The 18,226-nt window shown below is 59.0% G+C and overlaps 3 protein-coding genes across 6 annotated transcripts; 1 reads left to right on the top strand and 2 right to left on the bottom strand.

The window, feature by feature from the left end:
- Positions 1 to 68: 68 nt before the first annotated feature.
- Positions 69 to 9,791, bottom strand: EML3 (EMAP like 3). 4 transcript variants are annotated; one of them, XM_040465654.1, is made up of 22 exons: positions 9,156 to 9,791; positions 8,159 to 8,330; positions 7,833 to 8,084; positions 7,622 to 7,735; positions 6,468 to 6,535; positions 6,179 to 6,302; positions 5,788 to 5,958; positions 5,521 to 5,590; positions 5,324 to 5,434; positions 4,987 to 5,082; positions 4,442 to 4,597; positions 4,143 to 4,284; positions 3,563 to 3,714; positions 3,355 to 3,480; positions 3,140 to 3,271; positions 2,605 to 2,672; positions 2,013 to 2,101; positions 1,844 to 1,941; positions 1,627 to 1,714; positions 1,004 to 1,102; positions 600 to 620; positions 69 to 508 (listed from the first exon to the last, which is right to left on the bottom strand). In XM_040465654.1, the coding sequence occupies exons 1-22, from the start codon at positions 9,175 to 9,177 to the stop codon at positions 96 to 98; spliced, it is 2,784 nt and encodes a 927-aa protein (XP_040321588.1). In that variant the 5' UTR covers positions 9,178 to 9,791; the 3' UTR covers positions 69 to 95. The 4 variants fall into 4 exon arrangements, with proteins under 4 accessions (XP_040321588.1, XP_040321587.1, XP_040321585.1 ...); XM_040465653.1 differs by having other exon boundaries at positions 7,833 to 8,087; XM_040465651.1 differs by having other exon boundaries at positions 180 to 508; positions 600 to 730; positions 7,833 to 8,087; positions 9,156 to 9,177.
- Positions 9,792 to 9,868: 77 nt separating this feature from the next.
- ROM1 (retinal outer segment membrane protein 1) lies at positions 9,869 to 11,853 on the top strand. Its single transcript, XM_040465658.1, has 3 exons — positions 9,869 to 10,585; positions 10,982 to 11,228; positions 11,344 to 11,853. The coding sequence occupies exons 1-3, from the start codon at positions 9,996 to 9,998 to the stop codon at positions 11,560 to 11,562; spliced, it is 1,056 nt and encodes a 351-aa protein (XP_040321592.1). The 5' UTR covers positions 9,869 to 9,995; the 3' UTR covers positions 11,563 to 11,853.
- A 149-nt stretch (positions 11,854 to 12,002) lies between these two features.
- B3GAT3 (beta-1,3-glucuronyltransferase 3) lies at positions 12,003 to 16,667 on the bottom strand. Its single transcript, XM_040465659.1, has 5 exons — positions 16,489 to 16,667; positions 15,200 to 15,374; positions 13,385 to 13,745; positions 12,864 to 13,154; positions 12,003 to 12,507 (listed from the first exon to the last, which is right to left on the bottom strand). Exons 1-5 carry the CDS (start codon positions 16,568 to 16,570, stop codon positions 12,409 to 12,411), a joined length of 1,008 nt encoding a protein of 335 aa, XP_040321593.1. The 5' UTR covers positions 16,571 to 16,667; the 3' UTR covers positions 12,003 to 12,408.
- Between the last annotated feature and the right edge of the window lie 1,559 nt (positions 16,668 to 18,226).

The following is an 18,226-nucleotide window of genomic DNA, read 5'->3' on the forward strand; positions in this document are numbered from 1 at the left end:
TTTTCCTTCATCGCCACCCCCACAGGGCCCCGGGGGCGCCCAGCCGCGCCCCACAAAAGGACTGGGAGGCGACTTTGCTTTTGGTTTATTGCCCCTCAGCAGGCGGCAGGAGTCAGGGCCCAGGCTGGGGCTGCCCGGCTCAGCCAGCGGGTCTCTACAGTGTGTGCGGGGGTGCCGTTCGCCCCCTCCAGGGAAACGCGCGATCGGGAATGTCTCGAAGTCGAGGAAAAGTCGGCCCCTGGTCCTGGGGGTTTCGGGTGGGCGGGGCCGCGCCGCAGGGCCGGTGGCTCCCCTCCGGCAGCGGTCAGACATCGAGAGAGGAGGCGGGGGACAGGGAGGGGGTTCGAGAGGGCGTGGCGGGCGCCGGCCCCGCGCCCCCAGCGCCCAGCACTCGCCACTGGAAGATGCTGGCGTCCTTGCCGCCCAGCGAGATGAGGTGCGAGTCGTCGTGCGTGAACCGGACGCTGGTCACGTGGCTGCCGTGGCCGCCGTACACGAGGCTCGGAGCCTGGGCGGGAAAGAAGACCGAGCTGCGGTGGCCGGGGAGCCCTGGACCCGGCCCCCGCCCGCCCGGCCCCAGAGGCCCCTGGAGGCCTCACCTTGGCGCGCGCGCACGGGTACTGGAACAGGTGCACTTTGCAGAAGTCGTCGGCCACGGCCACCACTCGCTCGTTGTGGGAGCGGCACAGGGAGTTGATGTCGGTGCCATCCGAGCCGTCTGGCCACACGCCTAGCACAGCAGCCGGCCTCAGTAAGGCCTCCTCCCCGCGGCCACCCACGGCCCAGGCTCCGCACCGTTTCCGGCGGTCAGGCAGCGTTCCAGGCAATCCTTCCCGGTCCCGGCAGCCACCGAGGGCCAGAGAGGCCTCCTGGGCTGGATCTGCCGGTTTCTTGACACCCACCCCTCTGACACATGCCCAGCATTCCGAGCCCAGTGCGGGCTCCACCTTACCCCGCACACCCCACCCCACCCCACCCCGCAAGGTTCAGAGGCCCTGCTCACCATAGACATGGAAGCCCAGCACGCAGGTGTAGGTGGCCCACTCCCGGTCTCGGCTCTCATAGCGATTCCTCAGCAGCTTGCAGCCTCCAGCCACGTCCCCTGGGGGGAGGGAACCCACCCAACTCAGCTCTCCCCCTGCCCTCGGTTGGCAAGACACCGACCCACCGACCCACTGACCGGGAAGGGTAGGTTGGAAAGACTAACTTGAGGTAATAGCATGTGATCTGGTCACCTTGGTAGCCCTCAGCCCAGGGCAAAACCCAGCCCCATGCACTTCCTGAATCCTGAAGTTCTGAAGTTCCCCTAACAGCTTCTCATCAGTTCTTCCTCCCTGGCTAAGTCAATTCCTCCACACCTGCTGAGAAACTTGTCCTAAACAATCTTTTCCTAGTACATTCCTCGACTCCCTCAAGTCCTCGTGGGGAAAGGCATGGTGTAAAACTGTAGGGTTTTTCAATTCACAATATTTCTCCTACCTGAACAATTCCAACTCCACTTCAGCCCCATCTCTACCTGGAGCTGCCTACATACTCTTCGTCCCCTCCCAACCAGGAGCCTCCCCCACCCCGAAACAAAACCCAGCCGATTACCCATTCCCCATGCTTTCCCCTACAGCCACTCACAGTAAAGGATCTCATAGTCCCCAGAATTGGACATGATGAAATTCCCATCTTTGGACCAGTCAAGGTGAGTGATGAAGCTGGAGTGACCCTGGGAGCAAGGGTCAAGAGACTAAAAATGTAGCTACCATTTCCCATCCCCAGGTCCCCCTTAGTGCATGAGAGCCCTTCCAGTTTACCTGCTATGGCAATGCCCCACCCTCCACCCCGGCTTCCTCACCACACAGCGGCCAAAGCGGCTGGACTTGGCACCCTCACTGGAAACGCTATAGATGTAGATCATGTTGTCATGGGAACCGATGGCCAGGTACAACCCATCTATAAAGACAGTCACTCAGAGAGGGAAGGGCCAGGGACAGGTCTGGGTCCAGGGTGGGGGTGGCTCCCACCTGGGCTGTACCGGACCACTGAGAGCTGCTCATTGCCATCAGTGACATCAGACACGATCTCTCTGGTCTCTGTGTCCAAAACCAGCCACCTGGAAGGGAGGGGGTGGAAAGCAGGCGTGAGGTTACCCATCCTGGGCAACGTGGGGGTTGGCAAGTTGGAGAGCGTCAGAGACGCCAACAGAAAGGCTGTGATGTAGACACGTTGCCGCTGCATTCTTATGCCGGGAAATCAGAAGACGCTAAGGAGAGAGAAAGGGTGAGGGGCTTCTGATGCCTCTGAGAAAAGAATACAGGAACCTTATGGAGTCTGTAAGCCTGTCACTTCCCTGTGTCAGTCTCTCCCATGTCCCTCCTATCCCCCACAGCTTTTCTATCCTAAGCTGCCACTCCCAGGCTCAGAGGGGAGAGTGGTTGGGTGTGATGACAGTTGTCACAAGCAGAGCAGGGGAGGCCTGGGCTGCAGAGAAAAGCACTGAGAAACGAGAAGGTGCGGTTGGGGCTCCCGAGCCACACTCCTCCCCTGCCACCCCATTACCAGGGGCCCTTCCCAAAGCTCCTGCTTTCCCCTCCCAGGAATCCTGGCTCCTCTCACCTCCCTGTGTTCAGTCCTACGGCCACAACTGCCCCGCTGGGGTGGAAGTCAGCACAGAGACCAGTCTCCTGGGAGAGGGGAGAAGGTGAATTCAGGAAGATGCCTTTCTAGTGAGGGTTCCTGGACAGACACCTCGTCATGTTGGTAACACCAAAGCCTTCTCCTCCCAAGGATGAGACAGGGAGGAGAGGGACAGTAGACCTGGGGTGGAGGCAGGGTGTCACTGGAGCCTAAACTAGGTGATACTCAACATATTTAACAACCAGAACTGAGCTAGGAGGCTGTGCCAGAGATTAACCATTTGTTGCTGGATCAAAGGGAGGTCTGGGGGCTTGGGGGCAAGGGGGAGGGGACAGTGCCTAGGGGACACTGGAGGCATCTGCACAGAAGAATGCAGATTTTGGTAGCCAACACAGCCCTACCAGTACAAAGTGGCTGCCCCTGGGGAGAAGGAAGAGGGATGCTGGGGAAGGAGTGGTGTCCACAGAAGCCATGGTGGGTGTGGCACTGGGGATCCAGGGACACGGGGCTCTACCTTGAGGTCAATGCTCCAGGCCAGCGCATGGCCCTCCCCATCCCACAGGCACAGTTGTCGGTCATGGCCACAGGTGAGAAAACGGTTCTGGAAGGGATGTGTGCAGAGTCCCCAGAGCTCATCCGTGTGACCCTGCAGCAGATCACGGGCTGTTACCTCTGCCCCTCCTCAGTAGCACTTCCCACCCTCCTCCCTGGAGCCCTTGGCCCTCCAACCTGGATTACAGGGGAGAAGCCCTGTGCCAGATCTCCCCTCAGCAATGCATTCTTCGTGGTTCCCACCAGCAGCTCGGAGCCCAGCCCCTCAGCAATGGCCCGCACAGCCCCGAAGTGTTCAGGAATCTGCAGAACGGTGGCATGAAGTCAGGGGCCCCCTGGCCATTCCTCTCCCCACTCCCTCCTTCGACCCCAGGCTAGCCCTCACCTCGGCCTCCTGGAGAGCCACCAATCCCGGCCCCCACTGGACCAGCCGGCGGTCCCGTCCGCCACCACTCAGTACAGTCCCATCCCGCCGGAGACACAGGGCAAAGATGGAACCTTCGTGAGCATGGGCCTGGGCCACAATCCCATAGGTCTCTGTTGGCAAAGTCACGAGTGGGTCATGCTGTGGGGGTACAGGGAAGTGGGGAACAGAGGCAGCCTTGGCCGTCACAACACAATAATAACTCCTAGCTGCTGAGCACCTACTGAATGTGATCTCTGATCCTCAGCTATTAGTTTACCCAGTTTACAGACTGAACAACCGAGGCTCAAAGAAGTGAGGTAACTTCCTAAAGGCCACACAACTAGTGGCAAAACTGGAATCTGAACCCAGGATCTGGCAGACTCCAAAGCCCCAGCCGTGTCGCCCCTACCCTTCCAGCCGGCCTTTCTAGAGGGTCCACAGAGATCTATCAATATTCATGGTTAAAAAAAAAAAAAGAAAAGAAAAAGGAAAATCCTCTGTTTCCCACAGACACCCTCTGGGATACTAGACTTCCCAGGTGCCACCCCCAACCACATACCTTTGGCCCCACCCCTGCCTGGGGTCCTGGCATCTGAGAGGCTCCGTCCCCAGGTGAGAATGTTCCCCTCTGAGTCCCCAGTAAGAATGTCCCCATCCGGGAGGAACACAAAGCAAGGGACAAACTTGGGTTTCTTGTATTTCTAGGGGAGAGAGCAGAGATCAAAGGGAAGGCCAAAGACTGAAAGTCACAGACCCTTGCCAGCTGGGTGGTACCAGGGTCTAAGGTATTCAGACCAATACTTCCATCTCCACTCTGTCCTCCCCCCCCCCCCGACCCCACACCCATCCACGCCTCACCCCAAAGACACCCTGTTTCCGGGTGAGAGTCCCGTTCCCAGGAACCCCTGCTCCTCCACTCCAGTTCCAGAAGTGGACGTGCGACTTCCCACTGGTGACAATGCAGCTGCTGTCGCGAGGGCTGAAGCCAACGGCCAAGACTGAGTCATTTGTACTCTGAAGGGAAGATACCAGATTCAGCCACCCCAAGCCCTGAGCACCTTCACTTGACTTGACTCTTCAGTTTGCAGCCTGACAGCCGGTCTGCTGATATCCTGAAACCCGAGGACAGGCCTTCCTTCTGGACCCAGACCCTGGTCCCCTCAGGGCACCCCTCCCTGTCACTCACGATGCCAAAACCACCCTAATGCCTAAGACATTATCCCTCAGGAAGCCAGAACTTCTGAAATCCCCGTTTACAGCCTCAGAGAGGCTAGGGGGCTTCCTCCAGGTGACCCAGCCAGAAAGGAAGTCAACGTATGTATGGGTAAGTCTGCAGCTCTCTATACTTCACTGCCCCCAGGTCCCTAACCACGGTGCCCTGCCAGGCCGCCTGGACTCCTCACCTTGATCTCAGCCAGCTTTGTGCCCCGGCTGCAGTCCCACACGGACAGCATGTGCTCATTGGAATCATCCACCACACAAAGAAAAGCACCCTGATCCTGAGAATGGGGGACACATCGGAGGGGCCGAGTGAGGCCTGGAAGTCTGTGGGTTCATGGTCATTAGGCAAGGGCTGCCATCACAAGTCGAGCGGGCAGAAGGGACACCTGCTCCTTTCTCAGGAGAACCGGCGGAGTCAGGTTCAGGAAGGCCACAACTTCTGAGGCTTCCCGGTGAAGTGCAAGAATGAGGTTCCTGGGCAAGGAAGATGGGGGTCTAGAGGCTTTGGGGTCAGCTCACCGCAACTGAAAAGGCCAGGGCTCCCACGCCCCGCTCGAAGGCCCCCAGTCCAATCTCCTGCAGCTTCAGCAGTGTCTCTGAGTCCCAGACGTGAACCACAGGCTGCAGGGGCTGGGAGAGGAGAAGGGGTCAGGGCTATGAAGGAAAGGCAGGCTGGAATTTCATCCTGTCTGCCTGGTGTTGGGCTTTGGTCTTACCTTTCCATCTTTATCCACTCCAGCTGTCTGTCCCGAGGCTACACGAACACCATCGGGGTGGACGGCCAGACTAAGTGGGGGGAGGAGACACTCTAGGGAAGGGGGTCGGTCTCTCAAGACCCCTCAGGACACCTTCTCCATGCTTGCAGAGCAGCAAGGCGACTCTACTCTCCTGTTCCTCCACACCGACCCAGACCCTGCTCCTGCCAAGCCCACCATCCCCACACCTAGAGCCGCCCGCCCACTGCCAGGTCCCAGGCCCCTCACCATCGAACACAGTCCGTGTGGCCCCGGTAATGTCGCTGGCCGCCACCTCCAGGACCCCCTGGGCCTCCCTTGGGCCGGTACAGCACCACCACACAGGCGATAAAGTAGACCACCTCCCCAGAGCGCAGCACAAACAGATTAGAGCGGGAGTCACGACCCCTGTACCCGTAACTGGAGTGGGGATCACAGTCAAGGAAAGGGTCAGATCAAGGGCAGAATGAGGAAGAGGGGGCAACGGAAGACCTTCTGGCTGGCAGCACCATCGGCAGAGGATGGGAGGGGAGGATTCAGAGGGCTCCCTGATCCCGCAGGTCCAGGGGGAAACCATAAAGAAGGGGGGGTTCCCAAGATGGTTAAGGTGGTTCCTGGGGGATTGGAGGGGGCAGGATACACCCAGTCAAGGCTGAGGGTCTCCGGGGGTGGGCCGCTGGGCAGCTCCTCAAGGCTGCGGATGCCAGACGGGATGTACATGGTAATGGGGCGGCCGCGAAGGAACATCTTCACTGAGATGCCTTCTACAGAGAAAAGGGGGGTGTCAACCACCACCCTGCAGCCTCCCTTCCAGGAAAGCCAGAGCAGAACTCTACCCACCACACCTCACAGGTCCCCCAAAATAGCTCTCAGGGCTGTCGCCCAAACCCTAACACTGTCATCCGAGTTATTCACTCCTCTGTACGTACCCAAATTGTAGTTGCTTCTCCGAGACCCAGGGCCCCCGGGGCTGGAGAGGGGGTCTTTCCCCCCACGGCTGTTGGGAAGAGAAAAAAGCATAGGGATGGGGTCAGGTCCCAAGACCTAAGTGGGGAAGGGCAGGACACAAGAAAGGAGGTTACTCCAGAGACCTACAGAGTCATCTCTGCAGGCTTTTAGTTTGCATTCGGAGCATTCGGGGCCCCAGAGTAGATGGGGACTCTCAGCTCCATGTAAGAGATGAGAAGATTCAGGCCATAAAGCTTGTAAGAGCCAGTGCGGCAGCATGACGGCGGGGGGGGAGCCCTTTCCTCTAGACTACCAGGCTTCTGGGTGACCTTTTCATTCCTCCATCGGTAAAATGGGACCAAAGTGAATCCAGAATGTACACCAGCCCTGCCTTTCAGGGATCTGGGAGGTCAGCAAGTAAGTCTTTATCTCTCAAGGGGAAAGTAACAGGTGAATTCCACAGATAGCTGTCATTAGATCAAAAACGTAGTGACTTCTCTTCTGAGAATGCAGGGGAAACTGAGGACATGGCTAGAATGAACACTCAGGTGTCCTGGGGCCTGTACAGACTCTGAGACAACTATGTTCAGCCACTAGAATTTCCCCTTGTTCTGTAGAAATAAAGCCTGGTTGGGGGCGGGGTGGGGGGCGGTGAGGGGCAGCGGGGGGGGGGGGGGGAACTCCAAAAACCTCTCCCCGACTACGCTTCCATAACTCCGAAAACGGTCATCCAGGAAAATCGCGAGAGCTTTTTGGGACCTCTCGGAATCCTGGAAGGTATGTGGTGATATGATGGAACCGAAGTCAGGGAGAGGAGGGTTCAGATCCTAGTTCTGGCTGTGTGACCCGAGACCAATGACTTACCCTCTCTGAGCGGGCTTCCTCGCCTGGACAATGAACGGCATGAGACCACCTACCCCCCAAGGGTGTCGTGGGAACTGAATGAGATGGAGGAGGTCGAGGGTTTAGCACAGTGCCGGGTACACAGCAGGCGCCCCTGGGGGGCTTGTTCCTTTCTTCCTGTTGGGCGATGAGGTCCCCCCACCCCACCCAGGGAAGTGAGGTGAGGGATGTGGAAAGTCAAGAGCCTGAGCGTGGGGTGGGGCGGGTTGGGGGTGGCGGGAGCCTCGCCCACCTCTCTGTGCTCCCTGACCGCAATAACAGGTTGGCCGAGGAAGCTGCCTTCCGGGAGAGTTTCTGCCGAGGCCGCTCTGAGGGGGATGAGGAGGAGGAAGAATTTCTCCGTGGCCTGGTAGGAGCATAGTGAGCTGGTAAAGATCGTTCCCTCTCCTCACGCTTCCCAGTCCCTCCACCGGCCCTCCTGGCCCCTGCCACAGGACACTTACGTGTCAGCGCGCTGTGGGGGCTGCACAAGCCTGAGGATCCCTGGGGGGCCAGGGGAACCACTGCTGCTGCTGCCCCCTCCTTCAGACTGGGTCCCACTAGGCTCTTCACTGCCCCCCTGTGGGGCTGGGGGCCCATTGCTCAGGCCAGGGGGTCCAGGGGACGGCTGCATCTCAACCTCTGTCTCCGTCTGGGTGCCCCGGCTCACCAAGGAGGGGCTGCACGTGGGTGGCAGTCCTGGGGGGGCTGCAGGGCTGCTGGGGAGACAGTGAGTCAACCTGATGCCCCCAGAGGCCCTCGGAAGAAGAGGGCGTGACAACCTGCCTACCTGTCCCTTGTAGGAGCTGGGGCGCCAGGGTCCTGCAGGGAGTTCGGGGGCGCCTGCAGCCGCAGCAGGCGGAGGGCTTCTGCCAGGGCCGCCTTAACCAGCTCCATCTCCTTCTCCTGCACCTGAAGCCGCCGGCTCAAGGACTGCAGGGCCTCCTGAGCAGGGCCCTCACCTGGGAAAAGGGCAAGAAGCACTCAGAATGTACCCACCACCTGAAGAAAAGGGTTGAGGGGATTCTGACTTCCCTCCGACCTTGCATTCGTCCGATAGGACTACCCCCTTTCAAGCAGCCCCGGGCTTGGAGGCTGGCCCGGAGGGGAGGAGGCGGGTGGTAGAGAATCAAGGGCCTCCTTCTGGCAGGGCAGGCGAGGAGCCTGGCAAGGCTGCCTTCCTGCTGCTGTCTCAACCTCCGCAAAGACAGGGAGTACCATGGAGTACCAGGGGGAAAATATGGAGTACTGCCCAGGAACGTGGGAACCACAGAGGGAGGCGCAGCGCCGGCGCGGGATGACGGCCCACCCCAGAGCAAAGCTCAGGTCTCCAAGGCAGGCAGAGAAACTGAGAAGGGGGCGCGAAAAGAAGAGGGCGCCCCGAAGAGTACAGTCATCCGAGGGCTCACAGGGTCAGGAGGAGAGATCGAGAATGACAGGAGAGGGTATCAGTGGAGACGGAGTCATAGTGAAGGTCCCAGGGTAACGGGTCCGAAGTAAAACGACCCGAAATACCATGAGAAGAGGCCCGGAATAACATAGGGGGCAGAGAAACATCGAGGGGCCCAGAATAACATGGGGAATAGGATGACGTTGAGGAAGTTCGAAATGACAGTAGGAGATCCAAATAACTAGGGAGAGCGACCTGAGGAACAGTGGAGGATGCTCAGAACCCCTGAGGCCGAGGAGCACGCGGGGACGCCGCCAGACAGCCGTCGGGCACTGGCAGCGGCCGACCGGCCGGCGCTCCGGGAAGGGGCACGCCGCCCGCCCCGCCCCGTACTCACCGGGCCCCCCGGCCCCGTCCATCCGGCCCCCGGCTTGCTCCGAGCGGCGGCGGCGGAGGAGGCTTCTAAGCCGCCGGGGCCATGGCCAGGGAGAGGGGAAGGGGAAGCACCCCGGGGCGCGCGCGCAAGGGTGCCGTGCCACCCCCCGGGGGCGCTGTCGGGCGCGGGGAAAGGGCCTGGAGGGGGCGCTGTGGAGCGGGGGCGGCAGGCTCCAGGACCCGCCGGTGCCTCGGACTCTCCCGGGGCCGCTCTCGGCTCCCGGGGGTGGGGTGGCGGGGCCGTCCGGGGCCCCAGCGCCGCGGCACAAACAGGCGCCGGACGCGGAGCCGCCAGGAAGCGCGGGAGGGGGGGCGGGACGAGGGGGGGGGGCCGGGCCGCCTGGTAACCCCTCCCTGTCCGGGCCTCGCGGCTCAGTCCCCGGGCAGGGCTAACCCGCTGACCCCCGGACCCCCTCTGGGCCTCCGCCCTCCAGGCCCTTCCGGGATCCCCGCCCCCTGAATCCCTGGGGTCTTCTCTGGTCCCGGAGTCCCTGCCCCTAGCCCCTAGGGGCAGAGCCGACCGGCCCCTCCCCACTTCCGCGAGGGGGCAGGGGCGGGGTCATGAAATGGGCCCTTAGCCCGGGGGCGGGGCTTTCCCTAAGGGGCAAGGCCAAGGCATCTCGAATTGGGGCTGGCAGGGGCCAGGGCAGCGGGTTATTAAGGATGGGGGTGGGAGGATTCCCAGGGTATTGGGGTCAGGATGGCATTAGCCCAGCTCAAGCCGGGCTGGGCTGACTCAGCACCCTGCGCCGGCCAACCCTAGTCCCTGAGAGCTCTGCTTTCCCTTGGGCAGAGATGGGAGATGGCGCCGGTGTTGCCCCTGGTGCTGCCCCTCCAGCCCCGCATCCGTCTGGCACAGGGGCTCTGGCTCCTCTCCTGGCTGCTGGCGGTGGCCGGTGGCCTCACCCTCCTCTATAGCGGGCACCTCCAGGTCCAGCTGTGGCACCTCAGCACCTTCTTGGCTCCCTCCTGCCCATTTGCTGCCCTGCCCCGGGTTGCCCTGGCAGCTGGTGCGGTGGCTTTGGGCACAGGACTGGTGGGTGCAGGGACCAGCAGGGCCAGTCTGGACGCAGCTCAATACCCTCCCTGGCGGAAGGTCCTAGGCCCGCTGCTCGTGGTTGGCACTGCTGGGGGCGGGGGTCTTCTGGTCCTGGCCCTGGGACTGGCCCTGGCTTTACCTGGGAGTCTGGACACAGGGCTGGAGGAGGGCCTGGGGACTGCCTTGGTTCACTACAAAGACACAGAGGTGCCCGGACACTGTCATGCCAAACGGCTGTTGGATGAGCTGCAGCTGAGGCACCACTGCTGCGGGCGCCACGGGTACAAGGATTGGTTTGGGGTCCAGTGGGTCAGCAGCCGTTACTTGGATCCCAATGACCAGGACGTGGTGGAGTGAGTGTCTTATTCCCCCGCCCCCCTCCTCCTGGCCTCCTTCCCCTCCTTTTCCTCCTCCCCATCCCTTGAAACCCACCTTACCCAGACAGGAAGTAAATAGAGCCTAGTGATCCAGAGAATGGGTTACAGATCTGCTATTCTATCAGGTGTGTGACCCAGGGCATGTTACCAAACAGCTCTGGGCCCATTTCCTCATTTGTAGAATGGAGCTAATGGGGCCTATCTTACAGACTTATTGTGAGGATAAATGAATTATGCACGCCTGGCACACAGCAAACCAGTCAGTGAAGGTCTTTTTCCTTCTGTTTCCCTTCTCCATTCCTGCGCCCGGCAGCCTTTCCTCCAGATCTCGACTTCCAGACGCCCTAACTCCCCTGCCCCCTCCCTTTGCAGCCGCATCCAGAGCAACGTGGAGGGCCTGTATCTGATCGACGGTGTCCCTTTCTCCTGCTGCAACCCCCACTCACCCAGACCTTGCCTGCAAAGCCGGCTCTCAGACCCCCATGCCCACCCGCTCTTTGATCCCCGTCAGCCCAACCTAAACCTCTGGGCGCAAGGATGCCACGGGGTGCTGCTGGGGCACCTGCAGGGTTTGGCGAGCACGCTGGGCAGCATGCTGGCTGTCACCTTCCTGCTGCAGGTGAGTCAGCAAAGTGTCTGAGGGCTGCCTCCACCTGGGCCTCCTCGCTGCCTCCAGCTCTGGCCCCTGGGGCGGTGGACCCCCACTGACCTCTTTCCCTTTGCTTTTCCCCCAGACTCTGGTGCTCCTGGGCCTGCGGTACCTGCAGACAGCACTGGAGGGGCTCGGAGGAGTCATCGATGGGGAGGGAGAGACCCAGGGCTACCTCTTTCCCAGCGGGCTGAAGGACATGCTGCAAACAGTGTGGCGACAGGGAGGGGTTGCTCACAGGCCGGCACCTGAGGAGACCCCACCGGAAGAGGCACCTCCTAAGGAGGGTCCACCTGAGGCCTAGTGGCCTGACGGGGAATGGGAGGGGGGAAGGGGAGGGATGGACAAACACTGAAAACCTCACAACTCCATACCAAGGCTCCAGGTGGGGGAGGGGGGGGTCCCTGGGATTAGAGGGGTTAAGGATAGTCACCGAGCTGGACTGGGCGCGGCAGGAAAACTAGGTGGCCGGGGCTTAGCCCCTGCGGCTGGAACCAGCGGGGAACAGAGAAAACACAGGGTGATGGGAAAGCGACACGGGAAGGGCTGGCGACTGCTCCTGGCACAGAGACTCAATAAAGCTTTTTGCACTGAAGCCACCGATCTTCCTTTCAAGGGGGTTGGGGGGCCCTGGGAGAATTGATTTCTGTCTGATAGAGAAGCCAGGACTCCTGGGTTTCGACTCTGGGAAGGATCTTAAATGCAAGAGCCAGAATGTGTGGAATGAAGGAAACCACAGGCCCCTCCAGCTTGAGATCTTTTATTCTGGAGGTAGGAGAGGGGGTCAGCATGCTCAGGTAGGGAGGGTCCAGCCCAGCTCCTCCAGCACCCCCAGGGCATGCCCAGCCCCAGTGAGTTGCCCGGTTGCTCAGCAGCCCTCCCTCCTGAGTGCCTGTCCTTCTGCTCCGCCCCAGACAGGGCTGACCTGGCTCAATACAAGGGCTGCTTGTCCCCAGCCTGTGGGCAGTGCCACATGGCAGGCTGGGGGAGGGGCGAAGCAGCTGGGCCATGCCCTGGGGCTGAGGGGGCAGAGGGGCCACCGCCCCGGCTCTGAGGGGTCAGGACTAGGAAAACCGGATCCTGGGCAGGCCAGGGGCCCAGTCCACCAGGTCTGTGCCTGAGGAGGTGGTAGTCAGGGTGGGGCCTGCCATCACACCTCGACAGCTGGGTCTGAGCCTCGGCCCTGCCGCTGCAACTGCTCCTCCTGCTTCATCTTGGGCTTCTCCGTCCGCGTATGCCACACCAGAACCTGTCCCAGGAGGCTTTCGGTTAGAACTGGGCCCTCTGTGTAGAGTGGACCCACTCACCCCCTCTACACACACAGCGTTGGCTCCAAAGAGTGAATGGCAGGAGGCTTTAGTGCTTCTAAAATAGAGGCCCCTCACCCGCTCTGTGCTACATGGGTGCCCAGGGGACCACTTTCCTTCCCTGGCTCCCAGCTTCCCCTGAAGTAGTGCTGTCGGCAAGGTTGAGTCCGGGCCCTGGAAGGTCCCTCGTGGTTCAAACACCCACCCTGTGATCCTCCTCCCCAAGGCCTTACTCCACTTTCCCCCCATCACCTTGCCGTATCCCAAAGCCAGAGTTCTGCCCACCTTCATCCCTTACCCGAGTGCAGTTAGCAGCTCGCGGCTCCAGGTCCTTGGGATCCACGAGGTGGCTCAGGAGACTGCTTTCCAGGTGGCCCCGGGGAGCAGTAGCATCAAACTGGGCATTGGGCTTTGCCAACAGCAAGGGCAGGGCAACAGCGAATCCTGCCATATCCACTGGAAAGGGCCTGTTGGGCTCCCATGCCGTGTGGAAGCCCACAACCCGGCCATCCTGTACCCGAGGACCCTCAAATCGCAGGCCGCCTACCAGCCCCACAGGCCACACTGAGACACCACGGGTCCAGCGCATCTATGAGAGGTCAGAAGAGACGAAACAGACACGGGGTGGCCCAGGGACAAGGGAGCAGCAGGAAGGACCGCTGGGGTCACTCTGGCCCACTGCTCCCCCTCCTCACACAGAAGCCTAGAGCAACACTGGTAACCAGGGCAACAGGCAAAGCTGGCCCCGCCTGGCCTCTCTCCCGATCCCCCCCCCCCCCCCCCGATCCCCTCCCCCCCACCTCCACCTCCGGTGCTCACCTCTTCAAAGAGCTCCCGGCTGTAGGTGTTGTCATCATCAGCAAAGTATACGACTCCCCGGGTGCCGGCTGGGGGGGGGTCCTTCTCTCCCCCGACGGCGCCCCCTCCTCTCCGGAGCCAGTCCAGGGCCCTGTTCCGTTGTTCTACACCGCGGGGCCGAACCCAGCCTGGCTCACCCTCCCTGAGCCGCTGGGCCTTGGGGGTGAGGACTGCCAGGTGTGTGAAGAGGAGGCCCGAGGCCGCCAGCAGCCCAGAGACCAATGGGGTGGGGCCTTCAGCATCCTCCACCAGCAGCCAGTGCAGCCGGGGCACCAGGCTCAGCGTCTGGGACAGCCGCACAAGCTCTGCTTTTTGCACCAGCCTGCAGGGGAAGAGATGAAGAGGAGGGCGAGGGGTGGGCACCGTTTACTCACTCCAGCCAGTATGCATAGCTTCTCCTGAGCCCCTTCTAGTATCCCCCATGGTCTTTCCCCAGCCAATATCCAAACTCCTTTTCTCGGTTGTCAATTTCACACTGCATTCATTCACCTCCCCCGTTCGTACAGCCCGTGTCTGTCACTCGCCTCAACCCAAGGGCTCTGGCTGTGGGAGACTACACGTTAAGGGGCACAGGCTTTGGAATCAGACAGCTCTGGGTTTGAATGCCAGTTCTGTTACTTATTAGGTAAGACACTGGGGGGAAATGGGTCAGGTCTCCCCAAACCTGTTTCCTCTGCTATCAAATGGGATGAACAGTACTTTACAACAATGTCATCTTGAAGATTAAATTATAATGACTTTCTAAAATACCCTTAGGACCAGGTCCTCTTCCTCATGTGCTTGGGTTTCCAGATAGAGGTATTTAGAGGAGTCCTTTGCCTCCTTCCTCTCCAGGGAATTTTCCAGAGTTTAGACAAGAAACTGGGAAGGCGTGGCCCAGTTTATCCTTCTAGGCTTCTCGATCCTTCAGATCGGTCTGTCCGTCCCAGGGTTGGTGCTGCATGTGTGTAAGGGGACGGGGTTGACAGCTGGCTGTGCCTAGATGGGTCAGCCATCTGATTCCAGGGAGGAGTTAGTAGGCTCTTTAGCGACAGACCCAAAACCATGTTCCCCAGTTGGTTTGTATCAATAATAAAGCTATATTTTAATTAAAAAAAAAAAAAAAAAAGTAGGAGTGCCTGGGTGGCTCAGTCGGTTGAGGCACTGACTTCGGCTCAGGTCATGATCTCACGGTTTGTGAGTTCGAGCCCCGCGTTGGGCCCTGAGCTGACAGCTCAGAGCCTGGAGCCTGCTTCGGATTCTGTGTCTCCCTCTCTCTCTCTCTCTCTCTGCCCTTCCCCCACTCATGCTCTGTCTCTCTCTGTCTCAGAAATAAATAAACATTAAAAATTAAAAAAAAAAAAAAAAAAGGACAGCCCTTAGCACAGTGCCTGGTAGAGAGTAAACACACTGTAAATCACAGCTGGCGTAACTGGTGTGACATAAGGCCAAGGCCTTTTCTATTTCAATTGAGTCAGGGGAGCTCAAGCTTTCTCCCCAAAGGATCCCTGAGAGAGAGTGAACTCGGGCAAGCTCAACGTTTCTTTGAAACTATATGGCTCTATCTTAAACTTTGGCAGGAGCTGTGTATTCGATTTCACAGTGTACCCCTGTCCATTTCAATGGAAAGCCAACCATTTTCTCACACACCTTTGAGGAAAGATGTGGCTCATTTATCCTGTCACTTGGCATGCCCTAGTTTGAGAAACACCCCCTGGCCTGGTGACTCCCCAGACTCCTCCCCAACCCCCACCTCCTGGCCAGTGCCAGGCCTCCTGGGCGTACCAGAGCCCGTACCTGGCGTAGGTGGGGGTAACAACATAGATAGTAGGCAGGGCCTCAGGTTCGGGGGGCTGGGCAGGGGCAGGGGGTGGGCGACGGAGATCAGCCTGCAGCTGGGAAATCCTCAGATCCTTCTGCCGAAGCTGTTCTGCTGCTGCCCGCAGGGGAGGGAGGCAGTCACATGGCTGGCCTGGTCCCAGGAAGCAGGGATGGGGGCAGAGAACCACACACAGCACGTTGAGCATCCCAGAGGGGCATAACCTTCTCATTCAACTCCTAGCCAGTGCAGTCATCTCCTGACAACTTCCCCGACAGCCTCTTCTACATCCCTGGTGGTCTCAATCAGCAGCCCTCTCCAACTTCAATACATTCCATCTGTTGCAGCTTTCATTCCGACATCGAGCTGATCATCTGCCTCCTCTACCTGCTGGTCCTAATGTTGCCTTCTGGAGCCATAAAAGAAGTCAATCTCCTGAAACAGGGCAGTCTTTTAAATACCTGAGGATCAAAGCCTGGTCTCTAAATCTCCGAGTAAGAGGCAACATTCAATCTGTTCCCTTGGCTATGTAACCAAAGACTCATAAAATTCAATTCCGTTATTGGATAAATATTTATTGAATGCTCCTCGTAGAAGGCACAGCCTTAGGTGCTGGGGATACAGCAGGGAGTAAAGCAGACATGGTCCCTGCCTTCGCGGAGCTTTCAGTTTAGTGGAGGAGGCAGACACTGAGCAAAGAAACACATTAGTAAAATCATTACAAATTGTGATAAGGGCCACGAAGGAAACATTTAAGATAGAGAATAAAAGAGAATCCAGAAAAAAGAAGAGTTAATCTAGCTAAGGTGGTCAGGGAAGGCCTCTCTGAGGCGGTGACATTTGAGCTGAGACCTGAAGGATGAGAAAGAGGCGGCCGGGAAAGAGCTGGGAGAAAAGCACTGCAGCCCGAAGGAACAGGTTAAGAGCTTGAGGCAGCAATGAGCGTGGGCTTTTCGAGAAACTGTCATGCAGCTTGTGTGGCCGGAGCAGAGCGAGCGAGCGGGGAAGGAAATGGGGTTGGAAAGGAGGACGGCAACAGATCATGCGGGGCCTTGCGGACTCTGGGAAGGAGTCTGCATCTCATCCGAGGTGCGGTGGGAAGCCGCGGTGCGTTCTAGAGAGGGGAGTGCGCCCGGCGGCCGCAGAGGGCTGTCGGAGGGCCGAGCCGGCTGAATGGTGTCTGCGCGGGGGCTCATCCCCAGGGCGGGATGCAAGGCGGCTGGCGCCCTCGGACGGGCCCGCCGCACCCCCGCCCCGCCCCGCTCACCGAGCTGCACCAGCGCGTAGAGGAGGCCGGCGATCGACACCAGGAAGTAGGCGAGAAACACGTTCTTCAGCTTCAGCTTCATGGCCGTGCCGCCGCCGGCGCCCGGGCAGGCGGGGTCCCGGGGACACGAGGGGTCCCCGCCCCCCACCCGCCAGCCTGCAGACCCCGCCCCTGCAGCGGCCCCGCCCCGCGTCCCGCCTTCCTCACGCTCCTCTCCACCGGCTCCCGGGAGCTGGGGCCGACAGCGCCCGCCCGTGCCCACTTCCGGTCAGTCTGCACACCGCCCCCCGGGTTAATTTCCGGTCCCACAGCCCAGTTCTGGGAACCACGGGAGTGGGTGACGTCATATCCGGCGTGTCGCGCTCGCGTGGCGGGCAGTCAGAAGCCTGGCGGGAGCGACGTTGAAACCTTCCCCTTGAACGCCCGTCCCTGTGTCTAGATTTCCTCCTTATTTTCATTCATTCATTTATCAGTCACAGCACCCAGTAACAGTTTAACAAACACTCGTCACACGAATGAATGAAATCTGGGACTTCTCACGTGCCAGGCCTGTGCCCTGGGTGTCTGTCATGCATTCCTCACTAGAATCCTGACATAGGTGGTATTGTCCCCAGTTGACAGACAAGTAACCAAGGTTGGCAAAAACTGCGAAATTGCCATGATGCAGTATGCTGCCCCTTCTAGATCTGTACTGTTTCCTCTGACCATTTCTTAAACAGGTGACAACAGGGGGCAGGGTAGGGGGGAGTAGGGAGTGGGGTGCAAGGCAGTGGGCCACCTCCCAAAAAATTGGAAATAGTTCTTGATGGTTAAGCGTCCAACTTTGGCTCAAGTCGTGATCTCACAGTTGGTGGTGTGAGCCCTGCCATGGGCTCTGGGCTGACAGTGTGGCCTGCTTGGGATTCTCTCCCTCTCTCTGCCCCTGTCCCACTTGCGCTCTCAAAATAAATAAAAATACATGTATTTCTTGAACTGAGCATTCCAAGGACACATCCCCTAACTATTCATAGGCACAAGCCTTGCTGAGGAGTCATTTTCCCTGAAAAAAAAAAAAAAATCATATAGTTTCTTATAAAATAATGAGACTGGTCGTCAGTCTACAAAATGGAGAGAACTATTTCCCATCACTGAAACGATGAGGAATTCGTGAGAGCATCAGACTAAATAGCTGTTTCTATTCAAGAGGGACCCCATCAGCTCTGGTCACCACTATTTTTTTTTTATTATTATTTATTATTTATTTTTGAGAGAGTGCGAGCAAGGGAGGGGCAGAGAGGGAGATCTCAAAGAGGCTCTGTAGTGCCAGAGCTGAGCCCGACGCGGGGCTCGAATTCACAAACCAGATAATGACCTGAGCCAAAATCAAGTCGGACCCTCAACCGAGCCACCCAGACGCCATTAAAAAAATATTTTTAATGTTTATTTTGAGTGAAAGAGTGCGAGTGGGGGAGGGGCAGAGAGAGGGAGACAGAATCTGAAGCAGGCTCCAGTCTGAGCTGTCAGCACAAGAGCCTGACACGGGGCTTAAACCCATGAACCGCAAGATCATGACCTGAGAGGAAGTCAGATGCTTAACCGAAGAAGCCACCCAGGCGCCCCTCTGGTCACCATTAACTAGGCCTACTAAAATCTGATGACCTTGCCGGACTCCTCTATGAAAATACTGGCCTCTAGCAAGTTGAAGACCACTTGCACTTGCTCATTTTGCTGAACTGATGAGGCTTATGCTGAAGCTAGA

This window comes from Herpailurus yagouaroundi, unplaced genomic scaffold, assembly GCF_014898765.1.
Source record: "Herpailurus yagouaroundi ecotype Mexico unplaced genomic scaffold, PumYag 569, whole genome shotgun sequence".
Taxonomy (NCBI): domain Eukaryota; kingdom Metazoa; phylum Chordata; class Mammalia; order Carnivora; family Felidae; genus Herpailurus; species Herpailurus yagouaroundi.

Bases quoted from the DNA above. Each gene is read 5' to 3' on its own strand.
- EML3 (XM_040465653.1), bottom strand. From the start codon at position 9,177: ATGGACGGGGCCGGGGGGCCCG. The intron at 8,088-8,158 runs GTAGGCAGGTTG...CTGTCTCCCCAG, and splicing joins CCAGCTCCTACAAGGGACAG to CAGCCCTGCAGCCCCCCCAG. The intron at 3,715-4,142 runs GTATGTGGTTGG...CTTTGCCAACAG, and splicing joins AGGCAGGGGTGGGGCCAAAG to AGACCTATGGGATTGTGGCC.
- ROM1 (XM_040465658.1), top strand. From the start codon at position 9,996: ATGGCGCCGGTGTTGCCCCTGGTGCTGCCCCTCCAGCCCCGCATCCGT. The intron at 10,586-10,981 runs GTGAGTGTCTTA...CTCCCTTTGCAG, and splicing joins AATGACCAGGACGTGGTGGA to CCGCATCCAGAGCAACGTGG. The intron at 11,229-11,343 runs GTGAGTCAGCAA...CTTTTCCCCCAG, and splicing joins CTGTCACCTTCCTGCTGCAG to ACTCTGGTGCTCCTGGGCCT.
- B3GAT3 (XM_040465659.1), bottom strand. From the start codon at position 16,570: ATGAAGCTGAAGCTGAAGAACGTGTTTCTCGCCTACTTCCTGGTGTCG. The intron at 15,375-16,488 runs GTGAGCGGGGCG...TCCTGGGACCAG, and splicing joins CTACGCGCTGGTGCAGCTCG to GCCAGCCATGTGACTGCCTC. The intron at 13,155-13,384 runs GTGAGCACCGGA...GACCTCTCATAG, and splicing joins GCCGGGAGCTCTTTGAAGAG to ATGCGCTGGACCCGTGGTGT.